General features: G+C 34.7%; 2 protein-coding genes across 3 annotated transcripts; one reads left to right on the top strand and one right to left on the bottom strand.

Annotated features, from left to right (window-relative positions):
• The first annotated feature begins 1,757 nt into the window (after nucleotides 1–1,757).
• Nucleotides 1,758–4,808, top strand: LOC120090005 (protein NRT1/ PTR FAMILY 8.2). 2 transcript variants are annotated; one of them, XM_039047479.1, is made up of 5 exons: nucleotides 1,758–1,927; nucleotides 2,379–2,516; nucleotides 2,594–2,811; nucleotides 2,930–3,483; nucleotides 3,680–4,808. In XM_039047479.1, the coding sequence occupies exons 2-5, from the start codon at nucleotides 2,411–2,413 to the stop codon at nucleotides 4,509–4,511; spliced, it is 1,710 nt and encodes a 569-aa protein (XP_038903407.1). In that variant the 5' UTR covers nucleotides 1,758–1,927; nucleotides 2,379–2,410; the 3' UTR covers nucleotides 4,512–4,808. The 2 variants fall into 2 exon arrangements, with proteins under 2 accessions (XP_038903407.1, XP_038903406.1); XM_039047478.1 differs by having other exon boundaries at nucleotides 2,382–2,516.
• Nucleotides 4,809–5,578: 770 nt separating this feature from the next.
• LOC120089806 (protein OCTOPUS-like) lies at nucleotides 5,579–7,999 on the bottom strand. The gene has a single exon (XM_039047208.1). The coding sequence runs from the start codon at nucleotides 7,773–7,775 to the stop codon at nucleotides 5,865–5,867; it is 1,911 nt and encodes a 636-aa protein (XP_038903136.1). The 5' UTR covers nucleotides 7,776–7,999; the 3' UTR covers nucleotides 5,579–5,864.
• Between the last annotated feature and the right edge of the window lie 19,057 nt (nucleotides 8,000–27,056).

Consider the following 27,056-nt stretch of genomic DNA (forward strand, 5'->3'; position numbering starts at 1 on the left):
AAGGGCTGATAATCTTGTGAAATTTTTACAATCTAGGGTATAAAGGCTTCTTAACATCATCATAGTGTCAAATCTATTGGGTACATCAGAAAATTGTTCATGAGTAGATTGCACCATGCCAAATACACTAAATAAATCACCATCTTCTTCATAATTTTCACTCACATTATTATCTAATCCATTGTTTAACATTCTTTGTGGTCAAATCTTCTTCATATCAAAACCACACCTTATAACTTTGATCAATTCCATTGGCATACAAGTGATATCTAATTGTTGTAACATCGTTGGATACACGACTCCCACATTTCAAACATGGACATCTAATTGTATTGGAACCATTGCTATGGTGTAAACCAAATTCAATGAACTTTTCCACTCCTAACTCATATTCGCTAGACATCCTGTTTTTCATCATCCATGACTTGTCCATTGTATAAAAATAGAAAACTTAGTTCTTTGTAATTAGCCCCCCAAACAAAGGAAAAACTACACGAAATGTTATTTGTCAATCTGGTATGAGAATGAAGTATATTTTCCAACTTTTACAAATTAAACTTAAAATAAATAACAATCAACTTACAGTTACCTATTAAAATGGAAACTAAAGCAACCCAAATATATACATAACCATGGTGGAAGAATGAACCGAAAAACATATATTTTAAAACAACCTAAATATGCATAAACCATACACTATTGAAAAACAGACATACATGTGTATAAACCAAAAATGTCGAACTTCAACACAAATCTAATTAAGTCAAATGGCAAGAACTAAAATCTAAAAACAAAGTCTACTTCAAATTCTTGGACATAATATTAAGTTAGGGCTTTAATATATTTTTATTAAAAAATTAATTGATTATATTTAATGACAATTATTAAATGTCATTAATTGATGACATTTTAAAACTGTCACAAATTATAAGAAATTCGAAAACTTCCACTTTTTTTTTTTTTTTTGCAAAAGTATTGTAATTAAAGTGTGGGGTGAAAGAATTGAACATCATACCTCGAGGTCGATAGTATTGTGCCAGTTGAGCTACGCTCATGAAAGCAAAAGTTCCACTTTTTCCCGCTAAAAACGTGAATTTTCACATTTATGGCACTTTCCTTTCCCCCTTCTCAAATTTAATGTACAAATTGATCATGGTAGGTCAAATTTCCTATAGTGGAATTTTACATGTATCATATTAGTCTTTTAAAATTAATATATAATCAGATTTTTTAAATTATATTGCATTAAACTTTTTCATAAATTTTATGGAGATTAAAATAAACTCCAACTATTATTTAATTATGAAAAAATCATCTTTAAACAAAAACTAAACATCTTTTAGTTATTTTCAACTAAAACTACAAAATTTTACGGGGCCATAGAGTAGAATATTTATCTTATTATTTAATTCTTATTTTCTTCATAAAATTCTCTTTTGTCATTCTCTTCTAGTAGTTACTTAAAAAAAATTGTTTGATACTCTACAATATAGAATAATTTATTTACGGAAAAACGATCGTATGAAAATATGTTATTACATTTTCTAACGCTTAAAAGTTTGTGGCAATTATATATATATATATAAAAAAATATATATATATATATATATATTTATCAAACTTAAAAAACACTATATTAAATATTTTTTTAATAAAAACTACAAGATGTCACGTGCACATGCACGTGTTTCTTAACTAATAAATATAAAATGGTTAAATTTATGTTCTCCTTTTCCCAATACAAAATGGATGGGAGAACAACGAGTCAACCCACGTTTGATTTTACTGTTTTTCGTTTGTTTATAAGTAATGTCCATTGCTTGGCTGTGACGAGAAGGAAGCGGGCTGCTCCTCTGTCCTAGTTTTTCTCGCTCTTTCGTATTCTTCAACCCATCGGCCTGATCTCTCACTGCCCTTTTTCTTCAAGGTTTTTTATTCTACGCTTCAACCCTTCTTTTTTTTTCTCCCGTTATTTAAAGTGGGGTTTCTTTCTTTTACTCTAAAACCAGATTTCTCGTTCTGGGTTTTCGAGAAACCACTTGATTTTGATTGCTTTGTGTCTCAATTTCTCTAATAGTTTTCACTCTGTTCAAGCATTTAATAAGATTCCATATTCTCTCTTTTGTTTGTGTTATTGTTATTTGATTGCGACTCTCAAGCCTAGGAGTCATTAAAAAAAATTAAGTGTGTTGATTATAATATTCATTCGTGGAAAAAGGGCAAATTGATCCGTACCCTTCTATTATTTTAATCCAGTTGAAAACTTGTATTCTCGTTATTATTATATTTGATTTTCGATTTCTTTTCTTGCCCTCTTCAAACGGTAATCATTTGGTGAGATAAAATTACTGAGGTTTAGTTTTGATTAACTGGTCAAGTAGGTGTTAACATATCAAGAAGGAACGTTATAATGGCAGAAGATGATATATATACAAAAGATGGTACTGTTGATATTCATAAGAAGCCTGCTATTAAGAAGAAGACTGGAAATTGGAAGGCATGTCGTTTCATTCTTGGTATGTTTTTCTTTGTTTTTTAACATTCTAATTTGATTACTCTATGAAATTTGTAATGATTGTAATTGTAAATTTAGGGAATGAATGCTGTGAAAGATTGGCATATTATGGGATGAGTACCAATCTAGTGAACTATCTTCAAATACGTCTCAATATGGACAATGTAGCTGCTTCAAATAGTGTCACCAGTTGGTCAGGAACTTGCTACCTTACACCATTGATTGGAGCTTTCTTGGCTGATGCTTACTTAGGAAGATATTGGACAATTGCCAGCTTCTCAATCTTCTATGTCTTTGTAAGCTTTTATTGCAAAATAGAACAAAGTTTTCTTTAATATTGCATGAAAACTTGAACTGGGCTGGCCTTAGCTGCTGTATTGTAGTGATGTTATGTTTTGATGTATGGTTTTGTAGGGCATGACATTGTTGACAATGGCTGCTTCAATCCCTGGATTAAAGCCATCATGTGATAGTACTGGTTGCCATCCAAGTGGAGGCCAAACCACTGCCACCTTCATAGCGCTTTATTTGATTGCTCTTGGAACTGGGGGAATCAAGCCCTGTGTTTCGTCTTTCGGGGCTGACCAATTTGATGAAAATGATGAAGTTGAAAGGAAGAAGAAGAGCTCCTTCTTCAATTGGTTTTACTTTTCAATCAATGTGGGTGCAATGATTGCCTCCTCAGTTTTGGTGTGGATACAAATGAATGTAGGCTGGGGATGGGGCTTTGGAGTTCCTGCAGTAGCCATGGCTTTTGCCGTCATGTTTTTCTTTTCTGGTAGCTCGCTGTACCGTCTTCAAAAGCCTGCAGGAAGTCCTCTTACGAGAATCTTGCAAGTTATAGTTGCAGCCTGTCGGAAGCACCAGGTACAAGTTCCAGAAGATAAGTCTCTTCTTCATGAGACTGCTGATGATGTTGAGTCGAAAATTGAAGGAAGTCGAAAGCTTGAGCACACAAACAAGTTAAAGTAAGTATATTCATCAATGTAGTTATTGTCATTTGAGTTTTTACTATAGATTATCTGAAGCTAAACCTCTATTTATGATTCTACTATTGCATGATCAATGCTTAGAAGAAGCTAATTGGCATCACAATGCTAACCTTAACAATTATGAACCGATTCTCATATTATCCTAATTAGTGTTGCACTATCTGTCTCTCAGGTTCCTAGATAAGGCTGCTGTAGAGACCGAAAATGATCGGATCAAGGGCCTACCGAATGCATGGAGACTTTGTACAGTGACTCAAGTTGAGGAGCTGAAGAGCATTGTCCGGTTGTTGCCTGTGTGGGCCTCTGGAATAGTATTTTCAGCAGTCTATAGCCAAATGAGCACCATGTTCGTTCTACAAGGCAATACAATGGACCCGTACATCGGACCAAGTTTCAAAATCCCATCAGCCTCCCTTTCCATCTTCGATACCCTCAGCGTGCTCTTCTGGGCTCCTGTATACGATAGACTCATTGTCCCGATGGCGAGGAAGTTCACCAACAACGAGCGTGGATTCACGCAGCTACAACGGATGGGAATAGGACTCGTCATCTCTGTTTTTTCCATGGTTACGGCAGGTGCTTTGGAAGTTGTCAGGCTCAACTACGTTAGAAAGAACAACCTCTACAATGCCGAGTACATTCCCATGTCGATATTCTGGCAAGTTCCACAGTACTTCCTCATCGGTTGTGCTGAAGTTTTCACTTTTATCGGACAGTTAGAGTTTTTCTATGACCAAGCACCCGACGCGATGAGAAGCATGATGGCTGCCCTGTCTCTCACAACTGTTGGATTGGGAAACTACTTAAGCACATTGCTTGTTACAATCGTGACAAAAGTGACGACGAGACACGGGAGGCTCGGGTGGATTCCTGATAACTTGAACATGGGACATCTTGACTATTTCTTCTGGCTGTTGGCCATTCTCAGCGTGGTTAATTTCTTTGCCTATCTCTTAGTGGCTAAATGCTACACTTACAAAAGGGTAACAGGTCATTTGCATTGAAAATCCATTCTTGATGGCTGTTACATTCTCAGTTCTTAGCTTTTAACTACATTTTAGTTGAATAATTGAAGTGGCTATGTTAAGAAGTGGCTATGTTAAGAAGTGGTAGAGCAGATAGATATTGTTCTAACTCTTGGTTGTTTTATCTTTTCCTCACAAAAATTCTTTTGTTGAATAGTCAAAAAGTGTGGATGGAAGAATAAAAGTTTGACAAACTTATTATTGTTGGTGTTTCAAAGGCTCTTTGACTTTGAGGATTTGTTGGTAATATATGGCTTTGTATGGCTTTTTGGGTAATGAGCCTCTACTTTGTCTTCCACTTATTTTCTGACTGTCTTGCTTCACTTCCTTTGCTTGCATGAAGCTTGTTGGGATTCTTTCTTTTTCCTCTCTTTTCTTTTTCATTGGTTGCTTTCTTGACTCTGAGGGCTAAAATTATTGATTGGTTTTTCAAAACAGTGTTAAGGAAAAGGATTAAAGAGTTAATGTGTGGTTTGATCAATGAATGTTTGTTTGGCTATTGTAATATTATTATTAGGTGAAGAATCATTGCTAATCTTCAAAAAGAGAAAATTTCACTATTTTTTCTTGAGAGGGATGATGGCTCATATCTCAACTTTAAATTGTTCCCACCTATTTAGCATATTGAGGATACCAACCACAAGGTTTTCTATGATTATGTTCCAAAATTGTCCCCAAAATCCGTCGTATCTTTTTTTTTTTTGGACTAATTAACTCCAAGTTCACATTTCCTTTTGACATATTTAAGAAGTGGTTTGTTTATCGGCTAATTTACTAATAATGTAAGGAAATGAGAGGTTGAACTTTTTCTTAATGCATGTGTATTTGATTATTTCTCGCTGAAATTGGCATGGTTTAGTTGGTTTTATTGAAACTTTTCTCTCAAAAAAAAAAAAAGGTACTCTACCCTACAAATTAAATTCACAATTCTTGCAACAATGCTTTTGACTTCATTTATTTCAAGATATTGATGTCACATCAGTGATATTGATAACAAGAAACAAAACAAGAATCAAGAGTTGCATGATTTTCCTTTTCTTTTGGGCATTGCCTGTCTCATTCTAAACTGGTTTTGCTTAGCCAAACGATGAAATCAAATCACGTGCAAAGTTTTAGAGTAAATTAAGAAGCATTCTTCTTCATTCTTCATTGATCCATTCTCCATTCTACTCCAAATGGAAAATTAAATAAAAATTTCGAAACTGTTTCTCCATCCGTTTCCAATAAACCCAGTAAAGAAAACGCTTGAACAAAATTTAAAAAAAATATATAGCAACTTTAAACCAGAAAACATGTTTTTGAATTGAATCCTTCCCCCAACCAAATATCAGTTTAATACAGTCGAAGAACACTTCTTGCGATGGACTGTGCTTGATTTGGTTTCACCTTCCCCGACCCGCCTCTCCGGCTGCCCCTCAATGGCGTCAGGTAGAATCGAAGAAGTCCATTGTCGACGTTCGTCGGAGAATGTCGAGCACTCCGATTCCTCTCCAACACTGGCTGTGGCTCCTCTTTCTTCTTCTTCCCATTCCCATTAGACTCTGCATTGCTTTTCCTTGAGCTACTGAAATATCCACTACCCATCATACTTGAACTCCTCCAACTAACACTGCTGTTACTTCTAAACATTTTGGGATTGAATCCTCCTTTGACATCACCATTCCTATCGCCACGCAGCTCCGGCCACGACTCCGAATACGACCGCTCCACGCCATTGGGTCTACTACTCTCTCTGTCTTCCTCCTCATCTTTGTTTCCACCCCGCCGGTTAATCAATCCCCAGATTTTCCAACCCTTCCCCCACCCTTTGGACTTTTTCGACTCTTCTTTCCGATTCCCCGTCCCGACCACCGATGCAGCATCGTCGAAGGACCCGGAACAGTCATCTCGCATTGAATTGGAGTTTGAATCTCTATCTGGGATGGCTAGTTTTGGGCCATGGCAGACATCTGTAGTTGCAGGAGAAACTTTGGCGTTCGAAACAGATGATTTCATGTCATCAATCTCAGCCACCACAGCCGCGGCGGTCTTTCTGATGGAGTTGGACCGGTCGAGGCTCTTCCGTCGACGGGAAGAAGAGTCTGAATAGTAATCTCGGGTCTGTGAAGACCCGCCCGGGATATTTTCGTCTTCATTGGTTGAATTTATGGAGTCTTCGACGGGAATTTGGGTATCGGAACGGAAGACATGGATAGGGGCGTCTTCAACGACGGAAAGCATGGTGGGCATTCTTGGGAAAGTTCTGCTGATCAAATACCCGTCCCAAGAAGCCCTAGGTTCGTCGAAGGAATAACGGGGATCGTCGAAGGACATTCGGCCGGCATCGAGAGAAAATCTCGGATCAATATCGCAAGATCGTCGACCGAAGCCGTAATCGGCAATTTCCGACTGGGTTTCTCTGAAATGGCGTCCGATTGGTTTCTCCACCGGCAATGTCGTAGATCCACCGCCATTTCTCTGCTTCTTCTCCTTCTGTTTATCCCTCCATTTCTGCAGCTTCTTACTGAAGACTGAAGCCGCCGACCAGAAGCTCCCCCTTCCGGCTGGCTTCTTCGTGTGCGAATCGAGATCTATGTGATCCTTCATGGTTTTGAACTCCTCCTGTAGTTGCACCGATTCTGACCCTAATTCGACCTGAATTTCTTCTTCTTCTTCCTCAACAATCTCCTGAACACCGTTTTCAATCACAACATCCACCACATTGGGTTGTCCAGAAACCCTAATTTCTCCGTCGCCGTCCGGCTGCGGTTCAAGGCAGGACGAAATGGGGTCCTCCAAATTCTTACTCTCAAGAATAATTTCAGGACCAGGAGCAGCAAGAAGCCTAGAAGAAGCAGAAGCGTCCTGAGAAAAGAGAGAACAGAGAGTGTTACGAAGTCGAACGTCGCAAGATTTCCTCTGCGGTTCAAAGACGGCAGAGAAGGCTTCGTTCTTAGAAGCAGAAAAGGATTTAGCACGACGAAGCTCAGGAAAAAAAGAAGAGGGTCGATTAGGAGGGGCAGGTCTGAAAATGGCTCTAAGAGCAGAGGCAGCAGTGGAATGGGGTTTCCGGGAAGAAGAAGAAGAAGCAGCAGAAGCAGAGGAATCGAGTACAGAGAGACGCTCGCAGAGGCATAAAGGGCAAAAAGCAGTGAAATGTTCTTGTGGGTGACGGGGGCAGGGGGCGGAAGGACGGTGGGGCAAAGGCGGCAAAGGAGGAGGAAGAGGAGGAGGTGCTGGTTGTTCGTCGGTGGAGGGATTCATAACAGAGAAGGGGAAGCTATGAGAGAGTGAAGAAGAAGAAGAAGAAGAGGAAGAAGAAGAAGAAGAAGAAGGTCATGATAGAATACTGAGAAATTAAGGAGAGAGGGAATGAAGAAAGTGAAAGAAAGAGAAGAAAAGGGGTTAGAAAAAGAGAGCCACAGCCTCCTCTTTCTTCTCGCCTCTGCAAAAATTTTCAACACTGTTTGGTTTCAACGGACACACAAAGACGAAGAGAGAGATTTTGCAGTTCCTATTGGGTTGCCCCACACATCCTTTTTTTTTTTTTTCCTTCCCTTCTCAATTTCGTTAAATTACAGATTCAGTCCTTTAACTTCTATCTATTTGCTTCCCTCAATTTGAACCATGTCTAAATTTTCTTTTAATTTTTTTAAAATAAACTCACATTAGAAATACTGAATTGAGTTTTAAAGTTTAGAATGAGAAAATTTGTATTTGGAATGTAAGAGTTATATTTAGTTTAAATGAGGGGAAGGGAAGAGTTGAGGAAAATATATAATTAATCAATAAATGTGCAAAGAGAAATCGAGGAAAAAATAAAATTTCTCGATTATTGTGTAAACTTCAATGATGAATATTATTGAAGTTAATAAAGTTATTGTTTAACATTAATTCACGAAGTCAGTGGGTCAAATATCCCCAAATAGATCAAGAATGAGAAAAATATTCATTTGCATGAACAAATTAGAAAAACCAAGTGGGATAATTGGTCATTGTCCAACGAGATAATACATTTGCAATTGTATTTTGTGCTCGACTAATGTATGAAAATATTGCACATATATTGAAGAAGCTAAGTGTAAGACATTTGTTGTTATTGACTCTATAACAGCGAAATTTACATCAAATCGATTAAAAGGTTGAATAGCCTTTAGAGAATCAGATTCAATAAGAATTAGGGACTCGAACGAAAAAACGGATAATAAAGCCTCTACAATTGTCCAATATCAAAATGTCCATTTACTTGCTTACACACAACAATGATGATGTTAACATGATTGTCTCTCAAAATCCAATATAGACCTCATGTACTGTCAATGTTCGACCAAGCAGCACCACAGGACAAGGCCATTGTCGAAACTGTAGGAAGAGTTCATCTGTATACAACTGGATGATCAAATTAATTTTATATTTAATCGGTATTTAATCTTTAATATATTTAGACGAATTCAATTTTTTTAAAACATAAAAAAATAAATGAATTATTCAACATAAGTTTAAATTTTGCGTTTAATTGATTCTTATGGGTAGATATTAAAAAAATTAGATAATCTAGATGTTAAATTGGTAATATTGAAAGATTTAAATATGGAATTAATGTAGTAGATGACATAGAATGAAACTTAGAATTGTGTGGGGATGATCTAAAATGACATGATGATTCAAATTTTCGTTCTATGTCACCTACTACACTATTTCATATCTCAATTTCCATCCAAATTCTAATACATTTATATTTCAAAGATATTTTTGAAAAGTTTATAAAAGTTCGAGGATAATATTGTCATTTTTAAAAGTATAAGGATATTTTTGAAACATATGACGAAGTTCAAAGTATTTTTTATAATTTAACCATTTAATTAATTTATATAGAGGGAGTTGCCTACGAAATGACTATTCTACACCCTCCGACATGTCACTGCCTCCTATTATTCTAGGCTTCTGCTTTGCTTTGCTTAAATTTGTATTATCATCTTAAATAGAAATTCATCTTTTAATTTATTTCCAAATTGTCATTAGCTCCCCTTTTTTAATTTTTAATATAACAAAATTATATTAATTAACTAAGTTAGTTTTTCGTTGTTTATATTTATATTTATTTTGACTACTTTTTTTTTCTTTTCTTAAAATAACCACAAAGTACCTTAAAAAAACTATAAAGTAAGAAATGAAATTTGTGTGAATTTGACTTTCTCATTTCTGAAAAAAAAACATTTTGGGTTATTTTCTTTTGTAAATTTTGCTATATCAATTTTAATAGCCTTCTAAATTTAACATCATTAATATATTAATGACCGCACGCAGATAATATTATTTGACATTCATCATTTATATAAACTAATGTTAAAATAACGAGTTTTTGTTAAAGTGAATTTATTTCAACAATAATTGATATGGTCGTTCTCTCTAGAAATTCGATATCTCATTCATGTAGTTATTGTACTAATAAAATCAATGGATCACTTCGTATTTTTATGATATATACTATACGTAAATATCGAGATATAAAAATGATTAAAAAATTAGTAAAATAGAGATAGTGATATGTGAGGGGGAAAAAAGTGGAGGGTGGGGTTGTGATGTGTAAGTAATATAATTGTTGTCATCTCTCTCTTTTTCTCCCTCACATTTCGCTTTCTCTCTCAGTGCTTTGTTTTTTTTTTGTTTTTCCGTTTTTTCCTTTTCCTGTTTGAGTGATGTGTTTGTGTTGGGTTTCTTTTTGTTTTTCGATCTATCCTTTCTTTGCCCAACCAAACAAAACATCTTCTTGCAATTATTTGATTTAACTTTTTACGTGTTTAACGTTAAAAATAAGTCATTTAAAAAAATATATTCAAATATAGCAAAGTCTATCTGCGATAGACTTTTATTGCTATAGACTATTTCCAGTAATATAGTTTATCATTGATAGACTCCTACCAATGATATAATCTATTATTAATAAACTATCTAAATTTTGTTATATTATGCTATATTTGTTAATACTTTGGATCTGATTGTTATATTTATAACTGTCTATTTTTTTAATAATATGTAAGATGAGAGATCAAACCTTAAACTTCGAAGTTAATAGTATAAGTTCATATCAGTTGAACTGTGATCATGACAGTCTAATAAATTATTGAACTTTTATTTTTTTTTTAACTTTTATTTTTGTTTAATAGGTTATTAATCTTTAAAATTTATCTAATAAGTATTTAAACTTCCAATTCGATGTCTAAGAGATTTTTAAAATTTTCAATTGCATGTCTAAATAGTCTTTGACCTTTTCAATATTTTTTTAAAAATTTACTGGTCTACTATACACAAGATTTAAAGTTTAAGATTTCTTCATAAATAAAACTCAAATCTATAAATTTATAGGTAAAGAACTTATTAGACATAATATTGAAAATTGAGAAATCTATTGAACACAAAATTGAAAATAGAAGGATGTATTAGACTCTTTTGAAATTCAGTGATAAAATAAATACAAACTACAAAATAGAGTAAAAAAATGACTTAATAGGAAGCTGTTCACATCTTTATGTAATTTGATAATTGCATTCAGAATCATTTAATTATTGAAATCATAGTTTCCTTAACTTGTCCACTCGAAAAATTTTCTTCATCAATTTATTGTGTCACATCAGCATGCTTTTTAAAAATATAGTAGGACCAACAAGTATTTATGAAAATAAATTTATAATATAAATAAATAAAGTATGGTACTAGGTGAATATTATAAATTTTTTCCGCACACCTCATTCCCCTAGTCCCTATGCCCCATATAACTTTAAAAACGCTTTAGTTCCATTTATAAGTTAGTTTTGAAATATAGATTACAGATACTGAAAATTAATACAAAATAAAAGTTGTTTAAATTAAAATGATGCAATTGTTTTCTTTCTCTTTTTTTCTTCTCTATTTTAATTGAGAATTGAGTTTTTTAAAAAAGAAAATATGAAAAGAAAGGGATGTTCCTGTTCTTTTCGGCGATGGTTTCGTAAAAATAATGACCTTTTCATAGAAAAGAAAAAAAATAATAAAAATGATCATAAAAGGTATCGTCCCTATTTTTGCGAGCAAGAAAAGAAAAATCTATTATTGCTTACTTATTAATTTCAAAACTATAAATTGATATTCCCCTTCAAAAGAAAAAGCTACATAACGATTACTATAAGTTGATTTTTAAAGGAATAGATATTCGTTCGTAGGAATATTATTTTCAAATGAAAAACTTCATGCGATTAAATATCAATTAAATAACTGATTGGTACTTATATGATGGAGTTTTTTATTTTGCCATTGTATTTTTAAACCTTTAGTTGGAATATATTCTCCTCCAAACTATTTATTTAATATTACCATGGATCAAAGCATATCTTTGTAAATAATGTTTTGAAACTGAATATCGTTTTGTCTTTTAAATTAAAGTAGAGTTATATAATGGAGGTCGTGCTGGGCTTGATAAGAGAAATATAGGTTGAAGAATACACACTGCACTTGATCTTTTTGGGCTGAAGAATACTCAGACCCTATATGAATACCAAATACTACCTTTCTTATTCACACAACACAAAACAAGGTGCTAAAAGCACCATCCGTGTGATGAGAGATCTCGACCTTACACCTTGATGGTTGAGATTAGAACTTGGCACTTCTTCTGATTGTAGAACTCTAATGTCTATACTTTTCTTTTCTTTGTTGCAGAGAAAATAGAGAGAAAAGAAAAGAGAGAATCGAAGGGAGATGCTGTCGGAAATCGCAGGGGCGATGAGGCTTCAGTCGTCTAGGCGATGGGATGTAAAGTTGGAAGTTGTCTAGACGATAAGGGAAGAGTCGTCTAGACGATGAAGGCTTTACTGAAGATCATCTAGATGATGGGGTTCAAGACAATGAGCATCTACACGATAGGGGTGCCGAGGTTAACAATCGTTGGCTAAAAGCTCAACGATCATTGGCTAAAAGCTACACGATCGATTGATCAAAGGTATACGATAGAACAAGACGATAGGGAAGAAGATGAACACGATGGTTTACGTGGTTCGACCAAGGATAGCTTAAGTCCACGGAGAAGCTGACGGAAGTTTTTATTAGGGAATCTTACAAGATTGCTATAAGTTAAGTCTTAAGCTTTCTTGATACAATTTTTCTCTCACACATTTACAATTAGTTACACAGTGTATTTAAAGGTAGCTTGAATGTAACAATTTGTAACCACTTTGAAGTTATTTTCTCCTTTTTGTATTAACAGATGGAGGTGGGTGTGAAAATATTTGGTAGAGTTGGAATCAAGGAAATAGAAAAAGTTGAAAGAATTAGAGTCACTATTTAGTGAGTATCATTCTCATCAAAGTGTCCGATTAGTAGCCATTAAAATAGAGGAGGAAAAAATTAAACCAGAGTCGTAGCTCTACTACCATATACGACTAGTAAATAATGTAGTAGACAAGTCTAGAATAATACATGCTTTCACAAGAAGCATACAAAGAAGAACATAGATATTTAAAGGAAGAAAGTAAACTACATGTCTAACTGTTAGAGGATAAACAATAAAACAAAAAGGTAAAAGAAAAATACCTAAAAAACTAATATAGTAACGGTAAATAGTGAAAAGGTATAATTTAAAATATATATATATATATATATATATATATAGTCCTAAAATACCAATCACCATCTTAAAACATCTTTGTTGAACTAAAAAAAAAAAAATGAAAAATACAAGTTCGACAATAAAACAAAGATATCAAATTACGAATGCATTCTCTCCAATATTTGGTGTAAAAGTCGAAGTTTAAACGTTGTAGGACCATTTCTAGCGTTCTGTTCCTGATATTTTTTTTTTTCGAAAACGTCCCTAAGAGTTTTTTCATTTTTAAAAAATAAAATAAAGGTTTTTCGTCAATTTCATTTATCGTTTTACTCTCTAGTTTTTGCTAACCAAACAAATTCACTGAGGGGTTGTTTGAAGCGTTGAGTTGAGATAGCATGTTTAGAGTTCATATGTCTATAGAGTTTATATATTTGTAGTGTTTATATGTCTGTGTTTGAGATGCAAAGTTATTTGGCCTGAGTTCATATATCTATGTTTGAGATGCAGAGTTAGTTCATATGTTTAGGATATCTGGTACATGATTTTGAACTCTAAATAATATACTTTTACTATTTTTGTTTTATAACTTTTTTATTCAGTAATTTTACACAATTTTGTTTGAATAAAATATGGATTGCAATTTTGTTCTTTTAATTGTTAAAACTTTTCTTTCTTTCTTTCTTTCTTTCTTTCTTTCTTTCTTTTTTTGGGCAATGAACAACAATTAACTCAATATATTTCTTGTAGAAATATGGTTAAATAAAATGAGAAATCAAAGAGAAATCAAAACTTTTTATTCCTAATTTTTCTCCATGAATTTCATTGTCATCTTCTTTTTCGTCTTCTTCATGTTGTTGCTTTATACTTTTATTATGTAATAATTTTTTTTTAATTAAATCTCTCTCATAAACTTATCAATCAATGGAATGTCACCACAATTCTTCAATAATTTCATTTTCAATTCCTTTAAATTTGGAGGATCATTAGAGAATAAATCTTTATTTTTCATTACTTCTTGCTGGAAAATAGTCTAGGAAAACTTTTTTCATTATATATATACTTTATATATTTTACATATTTTTCAACTACATACTTTTCGTCTAAATATTCTTAACACTTATTTAATATGTGAATTCAATTAAATAAAAAAAAAAATTACAATTTTTTACGTATAAATATTGCACTAACCCTACAACATACTTTAACAGTCATCAGTCTTATAATAGTGGAGGTGGTTGTCGAAGTTGATTATAAAAAATGCTTTCACTAGAGTTTGTAGTTTGAGATAGTTGTCAGAGCCTAAAGTTGGTCGCATGAAGGTGGTATTGGAGTTGATTGTCAAAGTTCGTCATTGGAGGTGGTTTTGAAATCCCAGTGTTGGTTGAGCGAAGGTGGTCATCAAAGTTGATCATCGAAGATGATTTTTGTCAGAGATTGTAGTCGGAGGTAGTTGTTGGAGTCCGAATGTTAATCGCATGAAGGTGGTATTAGAGTTGGTTGTCGGAGTTTATTGTTGGAGATGGTTGTCAAAGCCCCAAATGGCTCTTTGAAGTTGCTCGTTCAAAGGTGGTCATTGAAGGTATTTTTCATCGGAGTTTATAGTCAAAGGTGGTTTTCGGAGCCTACAAAGGTGATTGTCAGAGTTGGTCATCAAAGTTTGTTATCGGAGCCTGAAATTGGTCATCGGAGTTGAGTCAATGAAGGTGGTTTCCGGAGCTCGAAATTGGTTGTCGAAGTTGGTCGCGCGAAGGTTGTCGAAGCCCAAAGTTGGTCATCGAAACTATCGTCGGAGGTGCACTACAAGAAGTTTTACCTGTTCCGACATTTTTTTTCCAAAGAAACAATTTTCATCGGCATAGGTTGGTTTCTCCCAACGTAATTTTAATTTATCGGCCAAAATGAAGCAATACCTACGTTTTCTTTACATATTTATGCCAACACAACTAGACACTTATCCCGACGCACAACGTATCGACCAAAGTTTTTTAAAAAAGTCTATTTTTCCTTTTCCCCCATTTTTCCTTCCCCCCTTTTTCCTAATTCCCACTTTTCTGTTCTCCCCATTTCCTTTCTCACTCCACTTTCCTTCCATTTTCCTCCACTCCTCCCTCCCCCCATTTTTTTCTCCATCTCCTTTTTTTTTTTTTTTCGCAAGCTTGGAGTTCTGCGGCCACATGCTCCTCCGACGCCGGCAGCTGCACGCTCCTCCAACTCTGACAATCGCACATAGTAAGTTTACCAATTGTGTTAGCATAATGTTTTTTTTTTTTTTTTGTGTTGATTAACATTGATTTTCTTGGAAAAAAAACAAGTTAAATGGTGGGGTATTAAAGTATCATTGACTAAAATAAAGACCCAATTGCAACTTCTAAATGGTACATTAGCTCATTTCCAATAACTTTTTTCTCCTCTTTTTCAAATTATTAAAATGAATGCATTAGGAAAGAAATGAAAAAAAGTACACACTTTTTACATTAAAAATAGTGTGTTTAACTAAAGGTAGTAACTTGTAGTTAAATATACTCTTTTTTCTCTATCTTACTTGTATTTGTAACATCAATTTTAAACACTTATCTTGTTATTGTTGTTTTATTTACAAATAGTTGAAAAAAAATGGGGTGAAAAGATTTAAACTATATGGATGATGATTAGAATTTCGACATTCCATTAGTATGTGATTTATGTTGATAAAAAAAATAGAAAGTAAAATTTATAAAGTTAGAGAGAGAAACTTAATTACTTATTTAACTAAATTTAAAATGGTGTATTGCAACTTAATTTGCTTATAGATTGTGGCTAGAGGGACTTCGCGAGCATTTGCTAGAGTTCAAAAAGCTTGTAAAATATGTAGTGTATAGAAAGCATGTCAAAAACTATTCTTGTGGACATTGAGTTACAAGATGTATTTCAATTGTTATCTAGTTTCTTTGGATAATATGTTTGTTATTCATACTTTTTAGGAACTTTTTAGGTTGCTTTAAGAGTCAAAGTGTCATTTAAACACTTTTTAAGAGTAGTTAGTTTGGCTTTGAGAGTGGAAGTGCCTCTTAGATATTATTTAGAAGCTTTTAAGTTAGTTTTCAGAGACAAAGTGACTTACAAGAACTTTTTAAGTTTTTTTTTTAAGTCAAAGTGTCACTTAAACAATTTTTAGGACCTTTTTAGTTTGAGTTGGAGAGTGAAAGTGATACTTAGGAACTTTTTAGTTTGGGTTTGAGAGTCAAAGTGACACTTAGCCATTTTTAGATTGTTTTGAGAGTGAAAGTACCTCTTAGACACTCCTTAAAAGTTTTTTAGTTGGTTTTGAGAGTTAAAGTGACTTTTAAAAACTTTTTAAGCTTTTTTTTAGAGTCGAAGTATCAATTAGACACTTTTTAGGAGCTTTTTAGTTTGGGTTGGAGATTGAAAGTGACACTTAGGAACTTTTTAGCTTGTTTTGAGAGTCAATGTGTCACTTAGACTCGAGCTTTTTATTTTGAGTTTGAGAGTGAAAGGTACACTTCAGAACATTTTAGGTTGTTTTAAGAGTCAAAATATCACTTCAACACTTTTTAGGTATTTTGAGAGTGAAAGTTGTCACTTAGACATTTTTTAGAAGTTTTTTAGTTTGAGTTGAAGAGTGAAAGTGACACTTGAGAACTTTTTAGTTTGGGTTTGAGAGTCAAAGTGATACTTAAGAATTTTTAGATTGTTTTGAGAGTGAAAGTGTCACTTAGACACTCTTTAGAAGTTTTTTAGTTGGTTTTGAGAGTCAAAGTGACTTTTATAAACTTTTTAGGTTTTCTGCGAGTCAAATTGTCACTTAGGCACTTTTTATGAGCTTTTTAGTTTGAGTCGGAGAGTAAAAGTGACATTTAGGAACTTTTTAGTATGGTACCAATTCATTATTGTTTTATTCATTATCTCATTATGTCTAACTAATAATTTTTTATTGAACTATAGACAACCAAAAATGGTGAAGATGTTGGCTCAGTGTAATTGTTTCACGAAAGTCATTTTTCAGATAAGGATGGGTGGGTAAGAAAAACCGCCAAAGATGCATATGTACGTTATGTTATATTATATACGTGTAGATTTATGTTAACTCTTTGAATATGTGTGTTCTAGTAGATTTAGGAACTTGTTACATTGTTATGTGACTATTCTGCAGCTATGATAGCCAATATAGATACTTCACTTCAACATTCTCTACGTTTTAGGTGTGTTTAAGACAAGTTTGTAGTTTTGCATAAATCTTTTTTTTTTCTTTTTCTACTTTGTAGGTTTCAAGAGAAAAAATCTAGGATTCCAGGATATTTTTGCGTCGAGAAAACTAGAAATTCTTGTAAAATTTGTTTGTTTTGGCTATCCTGCAATTATGGTAGCCACTTTAGATTATCTAGAAGCCTAATTGTGTACTTTAAAAGAACTTTATTTTTGGCTTATTTGTAGGGATTTGAGAGTTGAGTTACATGCTTTTAGGACTATCGAATGACGAAATTGAGGTGGATTTAGGGGAAGAGATTCACTTCAACGTTTTCTATGCATTTATCGCTACTTTGTAGGTTTAATGGCATTTAAGTGGAACTAGGACACGTTCGTAGCTTGGAAGGAGGGGGGAGGGATGTACATATTATAATTGATTTTTAGATAATCTAGAAGCCTAGTTGTGCACTTTAAATGAACTTTGTTCTTGGCTTATTTATAGGGATCCGAGAGTTAAGTTATATGCTTTTAGGATTATCGAATAATAGGTTTAGTTTTGAAAGAAATTTATGTGGATTTAGGGGGAGGGATTCACTTCAACGCTTTCTATGCATTTGTTGCTACTTTGTAGGTTTAAATGCTGCTTAGGTGGAACTAGGACACGTTCATAGCTTGGGAGGAGGGGTATGTATATGTTGTAATTGTGTTTTAGATTATCCTGAAGCCTAATTGTGCACTTTAAAAGAACTTTGTTCTTGGCTTATTTGTAGGGATCCGATAGTTGTGGAGGTTTAAAGGCCGTTTATGTATTTGTTTAAGTGTATTTTCAACATGCTCGTAGCATAAGGAGGGGTTCACGTCTTTATTATTACCATTTCAATCACTTTTTAGACAGTAAAATGGTTGTTTGTGGTGTCCATGTTTTAATTATGAACATTGACGAGATGTTTATAGCTTGAGAGAGGGATCATTCCCCATAGCCATCTTAAACATTTTGTTTAAATCTTTGTATGATTGTTAAGATCTTTTTGTGCATTTTTCTTTGCTGAATTTAAGAAATCTTTCATGATATTTGTTTTTCCAATTTCGGGTTGTTCGTGTGAATTCTTAAAGATCATTTTTTGGAGATTGCGAGAAGATTTTGAGATGATTACTTAGTTTGGTTTAGTATCTCACTTATCTGGGCTTAGGGTATTTTGGCTTAGGGAAGATTAAACTTTTTTTTTTTCTTTTTTTTTTTTTTTTTAGGGGATTTTTAAGAAGTTAAAAAAACTATTTGTAAGAAGCTAGAAAAGCTCAAATTTAATTGTATACATAGTTTTTGTTCGTAGAATTTTATATCTTGTGTACTGAATATTAGTCTTATTTTTAAATATATAAGCTTACTTTTGTTATATTTCTCCCCAATTGATTTGTTTGAAGATTAATTTTTGTTTGTGCATAATTAGGTATTAAGGAAATAAAAATTTGGTTATTTGATTTTTACAAAAAAAAATATAAAATTATAAACAACTTATGCTGACGCAAATAAAAGTTAGCAGAAATCTATCTATTAAACTGAAATTTTTTGTTCTTTAGAAATATGCTTTTGCCGACGCAAATTGTATTTTGTTGGGAAAACACATATGCCGATGCAAAAAATTGCGTTAGTAAAAATGGTATTTATAGTGACGGAAATAGTTTTCGTCGGGAGGCACTTCTCCCGATATGGATACGACGACGATTATGCCGACGCAAAAAAATGTGTTGGCATAACTTGAAGGAAATCGTGCACGAGGATTTCCATGAGCAGCGGAAAGATCATTCCAAATTACAATCATATATGAACTTTACAATTACAGTCATAAACAACATACGGTTATGCAATCTTTACAGAAATTACAGCATGATACTACAAATAATCAAGGAGAAATGTTACAAACATTTGTAGACTCATCGCCAAGCTCCTTGATCACTCTCGCACATAACAACCTCGAACGCTCGTCCAACACGACCGCTACACTGCACGAACACCGCGCACTCGAACTCAGTGATCGCCTCGGTCATGAATACCTCAACAACACGAACAGCCTCCACAGAACCTCGACAGTGTCGAGTTGAGTATGACACCACCAAGAAGGCTACCTTGGTATTCTCGACGTGAGAATCCAGAGGATGAGCTCTGTGTGGACTTGGTATGAGGCAGAAGACGGAGGAAACAACAATCGTATAAACGATTGAGCAAGTGGGAAAAGGTTAAACCTATCGTATAGGTCGATGCCCAATCGTTTAGCAAAAGCTAAGCGATCATCTAGCAAAAGCTAAGTGATCGTTTAGCTTATCGCATAGTTGTGTGTCTGTCGCCTACAAACACTATACGATCATTTACCTTAGTCCAAGTCGTCGCTTAGTAAATCCTATTTACTTGACAACTTCCGTGAGATTTCGAGAGAGGACAAATCTCAAAAAACAATTTTCAACATTACTAAAATTAGAAAAAGAATTTTCCTTTTATCTCATGGTTATCATGAAACCACCAATAACCTCCCACTCAGTTAGTTATTAGAGAAAAAGAATTAATTATCCAATAATTAATATTATTATAAATATAGATGATAACCAACTTATCATACTATATTTATAACCTATAGTTTTAATATTTCATCTCATGAAACATATAAACCATAGCTCTTTTTCTATTCCATGGTATTTAGTGTAAATCTCATTTACATTCTCCACTAGATGTATCTCATACATCATACCGATCATATCATATATAATCGAATTACCTCTTGTCAATTTGAACATTTCAAATCAACACCAAGAATCGATCCTCAACTGAATCCATTGAGTTACCAAGGGGACCTTATGAACCTGTAGCTCGAAGCTCCAACGGTACTGAATAACTAACTAAACTCTATCACAGGATCCACCAACCGTTAACTGCCAGGCACTCCATTAAAGACCAACAGCTGAACTTTCCTTACTACATATATATTATGTGTCCATCTTAACTAATCAGCAGTGCAACAACCTTTCACAGATTGCTCGTAAGTACAACTCGGCCAATAACCGTTATGCCCCTGTAATTACATCTAACTTCTTAAGTACCACTGATCCCTCTAATGAACATAAGTCATAGTCCTACTATGACTGTGTCATCTCTTCCAAAGAGAAGCTGTGGCCACTATATTGAGTTCCTAGTCCCAGATCAGACAAGTCCCCAAAAAGGTAGGCATGTTGAGTTGGCAATCTGGCCACTCTCACCCATACTAATCAAAAGACTGCCCTCAAAGGCAGGAGTTCCCAAAACACTTAGGATTGAGGTCGTGTCACCTATGGTCGTTTAGGTGAGATGTAAGTCTCTAGTATCAACCACGTTATATACATAGTCTAATCATCTCGTGGTTCGATCTTATACAAACTCTTTGTTAGGACACCTCTACTCACACGTCTCCATATGAATGGTCAGGATCTACCATCTGTAGTAGTTTATAACACTTACAAACCTCTACAAAGCAGCTCGTATCCGTAGTGTCACCAAGATTAGGTATCCCACCTTAATCCTTATACTACAAACCTATTTAGGTTATCACTTAAGGCATGATCCACTTGTATATCACATATACATGCTTAAGTTCACATAAGATAACCAAGGAGCTTTGTTTATTGGATATGAGTAAATTCTAGAATGAAATAACATTTATTTTATTCATCAAACAATGTGTATCATTACAAAAAACTCGGGAGAATTAGGACACCAATCCTAACATAACCTATCTCGACGTTTTTAGTACTGTTTTCAACATTTTTTTTTTTTTGCGTAGGGAAAGGTGAAAATTCTTGTAGTAGTGGTTGTCAGAGCCCGAATTTCGTCGTCAAAGTTGTCATTGGAGGTAGTTGTCAGAGTCCGAAATTGGTCACTGAAGTTTTCATCGAGGTGGTTTACCTAGAGTTAGTTTCAGAAATGTGACAATGGTCGATTGGTGAAGCCATTGAAAACATTGAAAGAATGAAGAGTTGGTGGTTTGGTGGGTTGGTAAAATATACAACCTCAACTCCACCAACATTTAAAATTGGTGAGCCAAACAATGAATTGGCATATTAAACCAACTGAACTTAACTCATGTTGGTGAGCCAAACACCCCCTAATAGTTGGTATGTTTGTCCTTTTTTAGTTACCACCATCTTTCATTAAATTATTTTAGTTAAATTACATGGGATAATTTCGTTTCATTGGATAACGATTTTGTTTTTAAAATTTATGTTCGCTTTCTTCTACGGTGTTCATATTTATTATTAATTCTAAAAACAAACACAATTTTTTAAAATGATTTTTTTCTTTAGTTTTTAACTTTTGGTTTGATTTTTTAAAACATTGGTGAAAAATGGAGAATGAAATAAAGGAACTTATAGATGAAAGTATGTTTATAAGCTTAATTTTCAAAACTTAAATAGATACCAAACGAAGCCTAAATGTTTACATCTATGTTTATTTAATCCTAAACTTCAAAGAATGTTGTTGTCCCAGATGACTAGATCTTCACGTTAATAATCACAATACACTCAGTTATAACGGTTGATAACAATTCAAGAGTCAGAGGAGATAGAATATAGATGCTCGAAAATCCTTCTGTCATTTACCAAAAGTTTGCAAGATCGTGTAGACAATGCACCAATAATTAAACGATAGGCCAATTAAGTAACGATGGGAAGGAACGTTAAACGATCATGTAGGTGACAGTTGATTGAAGCTAGATGATAATATAGCCAATAGTTGAAGAGCTAAACGATCGTATATACGATTGAGCGCGAAGCTAAACAATCGTGTACACGATGCGATAGGAAATATAAGATCGTGTAAACAATAGTTTAGCAAAATCTAAATGATCATAGAGGAAGAAGAAAAGACACAGGAGTTTAAGTGGTTCGGTCAAAGGCCTACGTCCAATATGCAAATAGGGAGGTTCTCTTTTATTACTCTTCAAAGTATTACAGAACGAAATGGCTTGCTCTCTTGATTAAAACTCATTCTCTTACATTAATCTCTTGTTTGATTTCGTTTATATATGTGCAGGCAATTCGGTCAAGGATGATGACCTCTGGTGTTTACAACATTTAACAGAAAGAAGTCGACAACCGTTCAACTGCCAGAGCACTGTTCTTTCTTGATTTCGAGTTTTTCTATAACAATCTCCATCTTTATAAGCATCCAGAGTTCCTTCCCTCTTTGCTTCACTGAGATGACTTGATCTAGCCTTTTTCAAGTAACTCAAACCCGAGAAGGTCCAAGCATCTTCCAAGTTTATTCAATGGAACAGTTTTGGTTAGCATATCAGCTACATTATCCGAGGTATGAATCTTCACTACCTCGACTTCCCCTTTCTCAATCTCTTGTCTGATGAAATGATATTTGATATCAATATGCTTGGTTCTGCTATAAAACTGCTGATTCTTTGATAGGTATATTGTGCTCTGATTATCAAATAGATTCTTACTTTGGTTTGTGTTATGTCAAAATCGTTTAGTAAACCTTTCAGCATAAACCTTCCTTTACAGCGTCAGACAAAGCGATGAACTCAGCCTCTGTTATGGAAAGGGCCACAACAGGCTGCAATATAGCTTTCCAACTGATCAAATTATTCCCCCATAGAAAAACATAACCTAATAGGGAACGTCTTCTGTCCAAGTCTCCTGCATAGTCTGCATCTACATAGACATAAACCTCATCATTGGATGGAACATTTTGTCGATATAAGACTTTTGCCTCCTTGAATGAACATAGATACCTTAGTATCCACTCGACTACCTCCCAATGTCTTCTACCAAGATTTACCATGTACCTACTGACCATACTTGTTGCATAGGACAGGTATGGCCTTGTAGAAGTCAAAAGATACATAAGAGATCCCACTGCTTAGAAATAAGGGACAACCTTCATATGGTTCAGATGCTCTTCATCAGTGCTCTTTGGACTATTAGCAGCTAAAAGCTTGAAGTGAGAGGCAAGAGGAGTACCAACTACCTTTGCTTTTACCATCTTAAACCTCTGTAAAATCTTTGAACAATATTCAGATTGGCTAACAAGCAATCTGCCCTGTTTTCTGTCTCTTTCTATTTCAATGCCTAGGATCCTCCTTGACTCTCCTAGTTCTTTCATGTCAAATTCTCTTTTAAAAAGCATTTTCACTTGCTTCAATTCCTCTTTGAATCTCCCAGCCAACAGTATGTGATCTACATAGAGAAGTAGATAGACCGATTCCTTGAAACTACTAGTATTTGTGTATACACACCAATCAAATGAGCTCCTTTTGAACCCCATCTTGGAGATCACCTTATCAAACCTTTCATACCAGCATCTCGATGACTGTTTGAGGCCATAGATGGACTTGTTCAACAAACACACAAGGTCTTCTTCTCCACTTTTAACATAGCCTTGAGGTTGTCTCATGTATAACGTTTCATTCAATAGCTCATGTAAGAAGGCTGTTTTTAAATCCAGCTGGTCTAATTCCAAATCTTGCTGTACAACAAGGGAAAGAAGTAGTCGGGTGGAAGTATGCTTCACATCTGGAGAGAACACCTCATTATAGTCAATGCCTTCCTTTTGGGTGAAGCCCTTAGCAATAAGCCTAGCCCTGAACCTAGATTTTTGTACACCTAGAATCTCTTCTTTAAATTTGTAGATCCATTTGCATGAGATAGGTTTGTACCTCTTAGGCAAAGGTACTAATTTCCAAGTCACATTTTGATTGAGATACTTCATCTTATCATTCATAGCCTCAATCCATTGCCTAGCATCCGGGCTATTTGTTGCTTCTTCAAAGCTGGAAGGTTCATTATTACTCAAAGAAATGGTAGCACTCAATGCTACACTTGCAAAGTCAGACTCTTGGTACCTTGCTGGGGGTACTATAGTTCTTCTCAGTCTGTCTCTTGCCAATGAGTAATTGTGCAAGTTCCCATGTGTCTTAACTTGATCACATGATCATTGGATTCAACTACCTCATCACCTTTTAACTCTTGGTTTTGTGAAGAAGTAGAAGCTTTATTATCATTTTGAGGCTCCACCTCAAATCTAGTGCTACTAGTCTTAGTTCCTGTTAAAGATGGTTGTTGTGACATCATGAACATTTCATTTTCTCTAAAGATCACATCTCTGCTATTCACACACCTCTTTTCAGCTGGATGCCACAATCTAAAGCCTTTTACTCCCGGTGTTAAGCCTAAGAACATGTACTTTACAGCCCTTGGTTTCAATTTCCTTTGGCTTTGGTGCACATAGCCAACACAACCAAACACTTTTAGGTGTTTCAGCTTAGGTGGCTGCCCTATCCACCTCAACTCAGGAGACTTCAACTTTATAGATTAATGAGGGCATCTATTAAGTGTGTATATGGTGTAGAAGACATCTTCAGCCTAATATTTTTTAGGTAATAAGGCATTGGACAGCTGACATCTTACTCTTTCTAGTACTGTTTTGTTTAATCTTTCAGCCACTCCATTTTTTTTAGGTGTATACCTTACAGTTCTATGCCTTACTATGCCTTGCTCCCTGCAATACAAATTAAACTCCTCTCCACAAAACTCTAAACCATTATCAGTTCTCAAATGTTTAATTTGTTTAGAGCTATGCTTCTCAATCAAGGTCTTCCGTTCTTTAAATCTACTAAATACTTCATCTTTGGATTTTAAGAAATAAACCCAACTCTTTCTTGAATAGTCATCTACAAATGAAATAAAGTACTTTGCTCCACTAAGAGATGGAGAGTGAACTGGCCCCCACAGGTCGGAGTGCACATATTCAAGGATTTCTTTTGAAGTATACTATCCTTTGGGGAATTGTTGTCTAGTTGCCTTGCCCAATATATAATGTTCACAAAATTTAAGGTTATCTCCAACACCCCTTGGTAGTATACCCTATTTAGATAACACTTGTAGCCCCCTCACATTCATATGAGAGAGTCTTTTATGCCACAATTCATCTTCAGTAGGTTCCTTATCCGTTGCTAACAAAGTCGAGTGTGCCATTTGCACATCCTTGATGACATATAGACCATTTACCTTAGTTGCCACCAAGACCACTTTGGAATCCTTAATAATTTCAAATGTGCCTCCCACACCTCTATATTCACATCTTATGGCATCAAACATCCCTAATGAAAGAAGATTCCTCTTCAAAGTTATCACATGCCTCACGTTCCTTATCAATTTGACTGAACCATCATGCATCTTCAAGGAAACAGACCCTATTCCCACAACTCTACATGTATTATTGTTTCCCATATAGATCAACTCACCATCCCACTTTTTATAAGTGCAAAACCATCCCTTGGATGGTGTCATGTGGACTGAGCAACAAGAATCTAACACCTAATCTTGAGTCTCCATAGTATTCTGGTTTCCACCTTCTTTAGTAGCAGCTAAAGCATCTGACTAGACTAGGGAATTCTCACCTACAGTAGCCTCGGTCTGTTTACCCCCCTTGTTCTGCTAGTTCAATTTTCTCTTTAAGGCGCAAAGTTCTTTTTCATGTGCTCCATCTTGTGACAAAAATGGGACTTTATTTTGGACTTGTCTCCCTTGTTCTGTTTACCCTTCCCATTGTTCTTGTTCTTCCCTTTTGAGAATAAGCCCTCACCTCCTGGTTGATCCTTCTTGGTCATTTGTAATTCAAGCTCTTTGACTCTTATAGCTGATATAATAGCATCTGTGGTGATTCTTTCTCTACCGTACTTCAATATAGTCTTTGCATCTTTAAAAGTTTCTGGTAGAGAATTCAATAATATGAATGCTTCATTTTCTTCTCTAATATTATCTCCAATCGATCTGAGCTCAAAAGACAGCCTCTTGAACTCATTAAGATTGTCCATGAGGGAATTTGCTGGATCCATCTTATACGTGAAGAATCTTTCCCTCAAGAAAGCTTTGTTGGACAGATCTTTCTTGAGATATATCTCATTCAACTTATTCCACATGGCATATGCAGTAGGCTGATCCACAATTTACCTTAAAATATTGTCTGTGACGTTGAGAACGATGGTTCTATATGCATTTGATTCAATAGTTTCTTTGTCTGAATTAGAAAGTGTTTCAAGGTACTTCGCAGGGTCTGTAATGGCCAAGACAGCCTTCTGCTGCCCCAGGACTACTTTAATCTTTGCTTTCCACAGTTCAAAGTCTGTCTTGCCATCGAATTTCTCAATCTCATATCTGGTAGTTGTCATTCTTGGTCTTCAAGGTTGATTACTTTGAATCATGAATTCAAATCTTGGAGTTGTCTTGAACTGTTCACTGAGCTTTGATACCACATGTTGTCCCAGATGACTAGATCTTCACGTTAATAATCACAATACACTAAGTTATAACAGTTGATAACAATTCAAGAGTCAGGGGAGATAGAATGTAGATGCTCGAAAATCCTTCTGTCGTTTACCAAAAGTCTGCACGATCATGTAGACGATTCACTAATACCTTAACGATAGGCCAATTAAGTAAATGATAGAAGGAAGCATTAAACGATCGTGTAGGCGACAGTTGGCTGAAACTAGACGATCGTATAAATAACAACTAAAGAGCTAAATGATCGTATAGACGATTGAGCACGGAGCTAAATGATCGTGTACATGATGCGATAGGAACTATAAGATCGTGTAAACGATAGTTTAGCAAAATCTAAACGATCATAGAGGAAGAAGAAAAGACACAGAAGTTTAAGTAGTTCGGCCAAAGGCCTACGTCCACTGTGCAAATTGGGAGGTTCTCTTTTATTACTCTTCAAAGTATTACAGAACAAAATG

This window comes from Benincasa hispida, chromosome 11, assembly GCF_009727055.1.
Source record: "Benincasa hispida cultivar B227 chromosome 11, ASM972705v1, whole genome shotgun sequence".
Taxonomy (NCBI): Eukaryota; Viridiplantae; Streptophyta; class Magnoliopsida; order Cucurbitales; family Cucurbitaceae; genus Benincasa; species Benincasa hispida.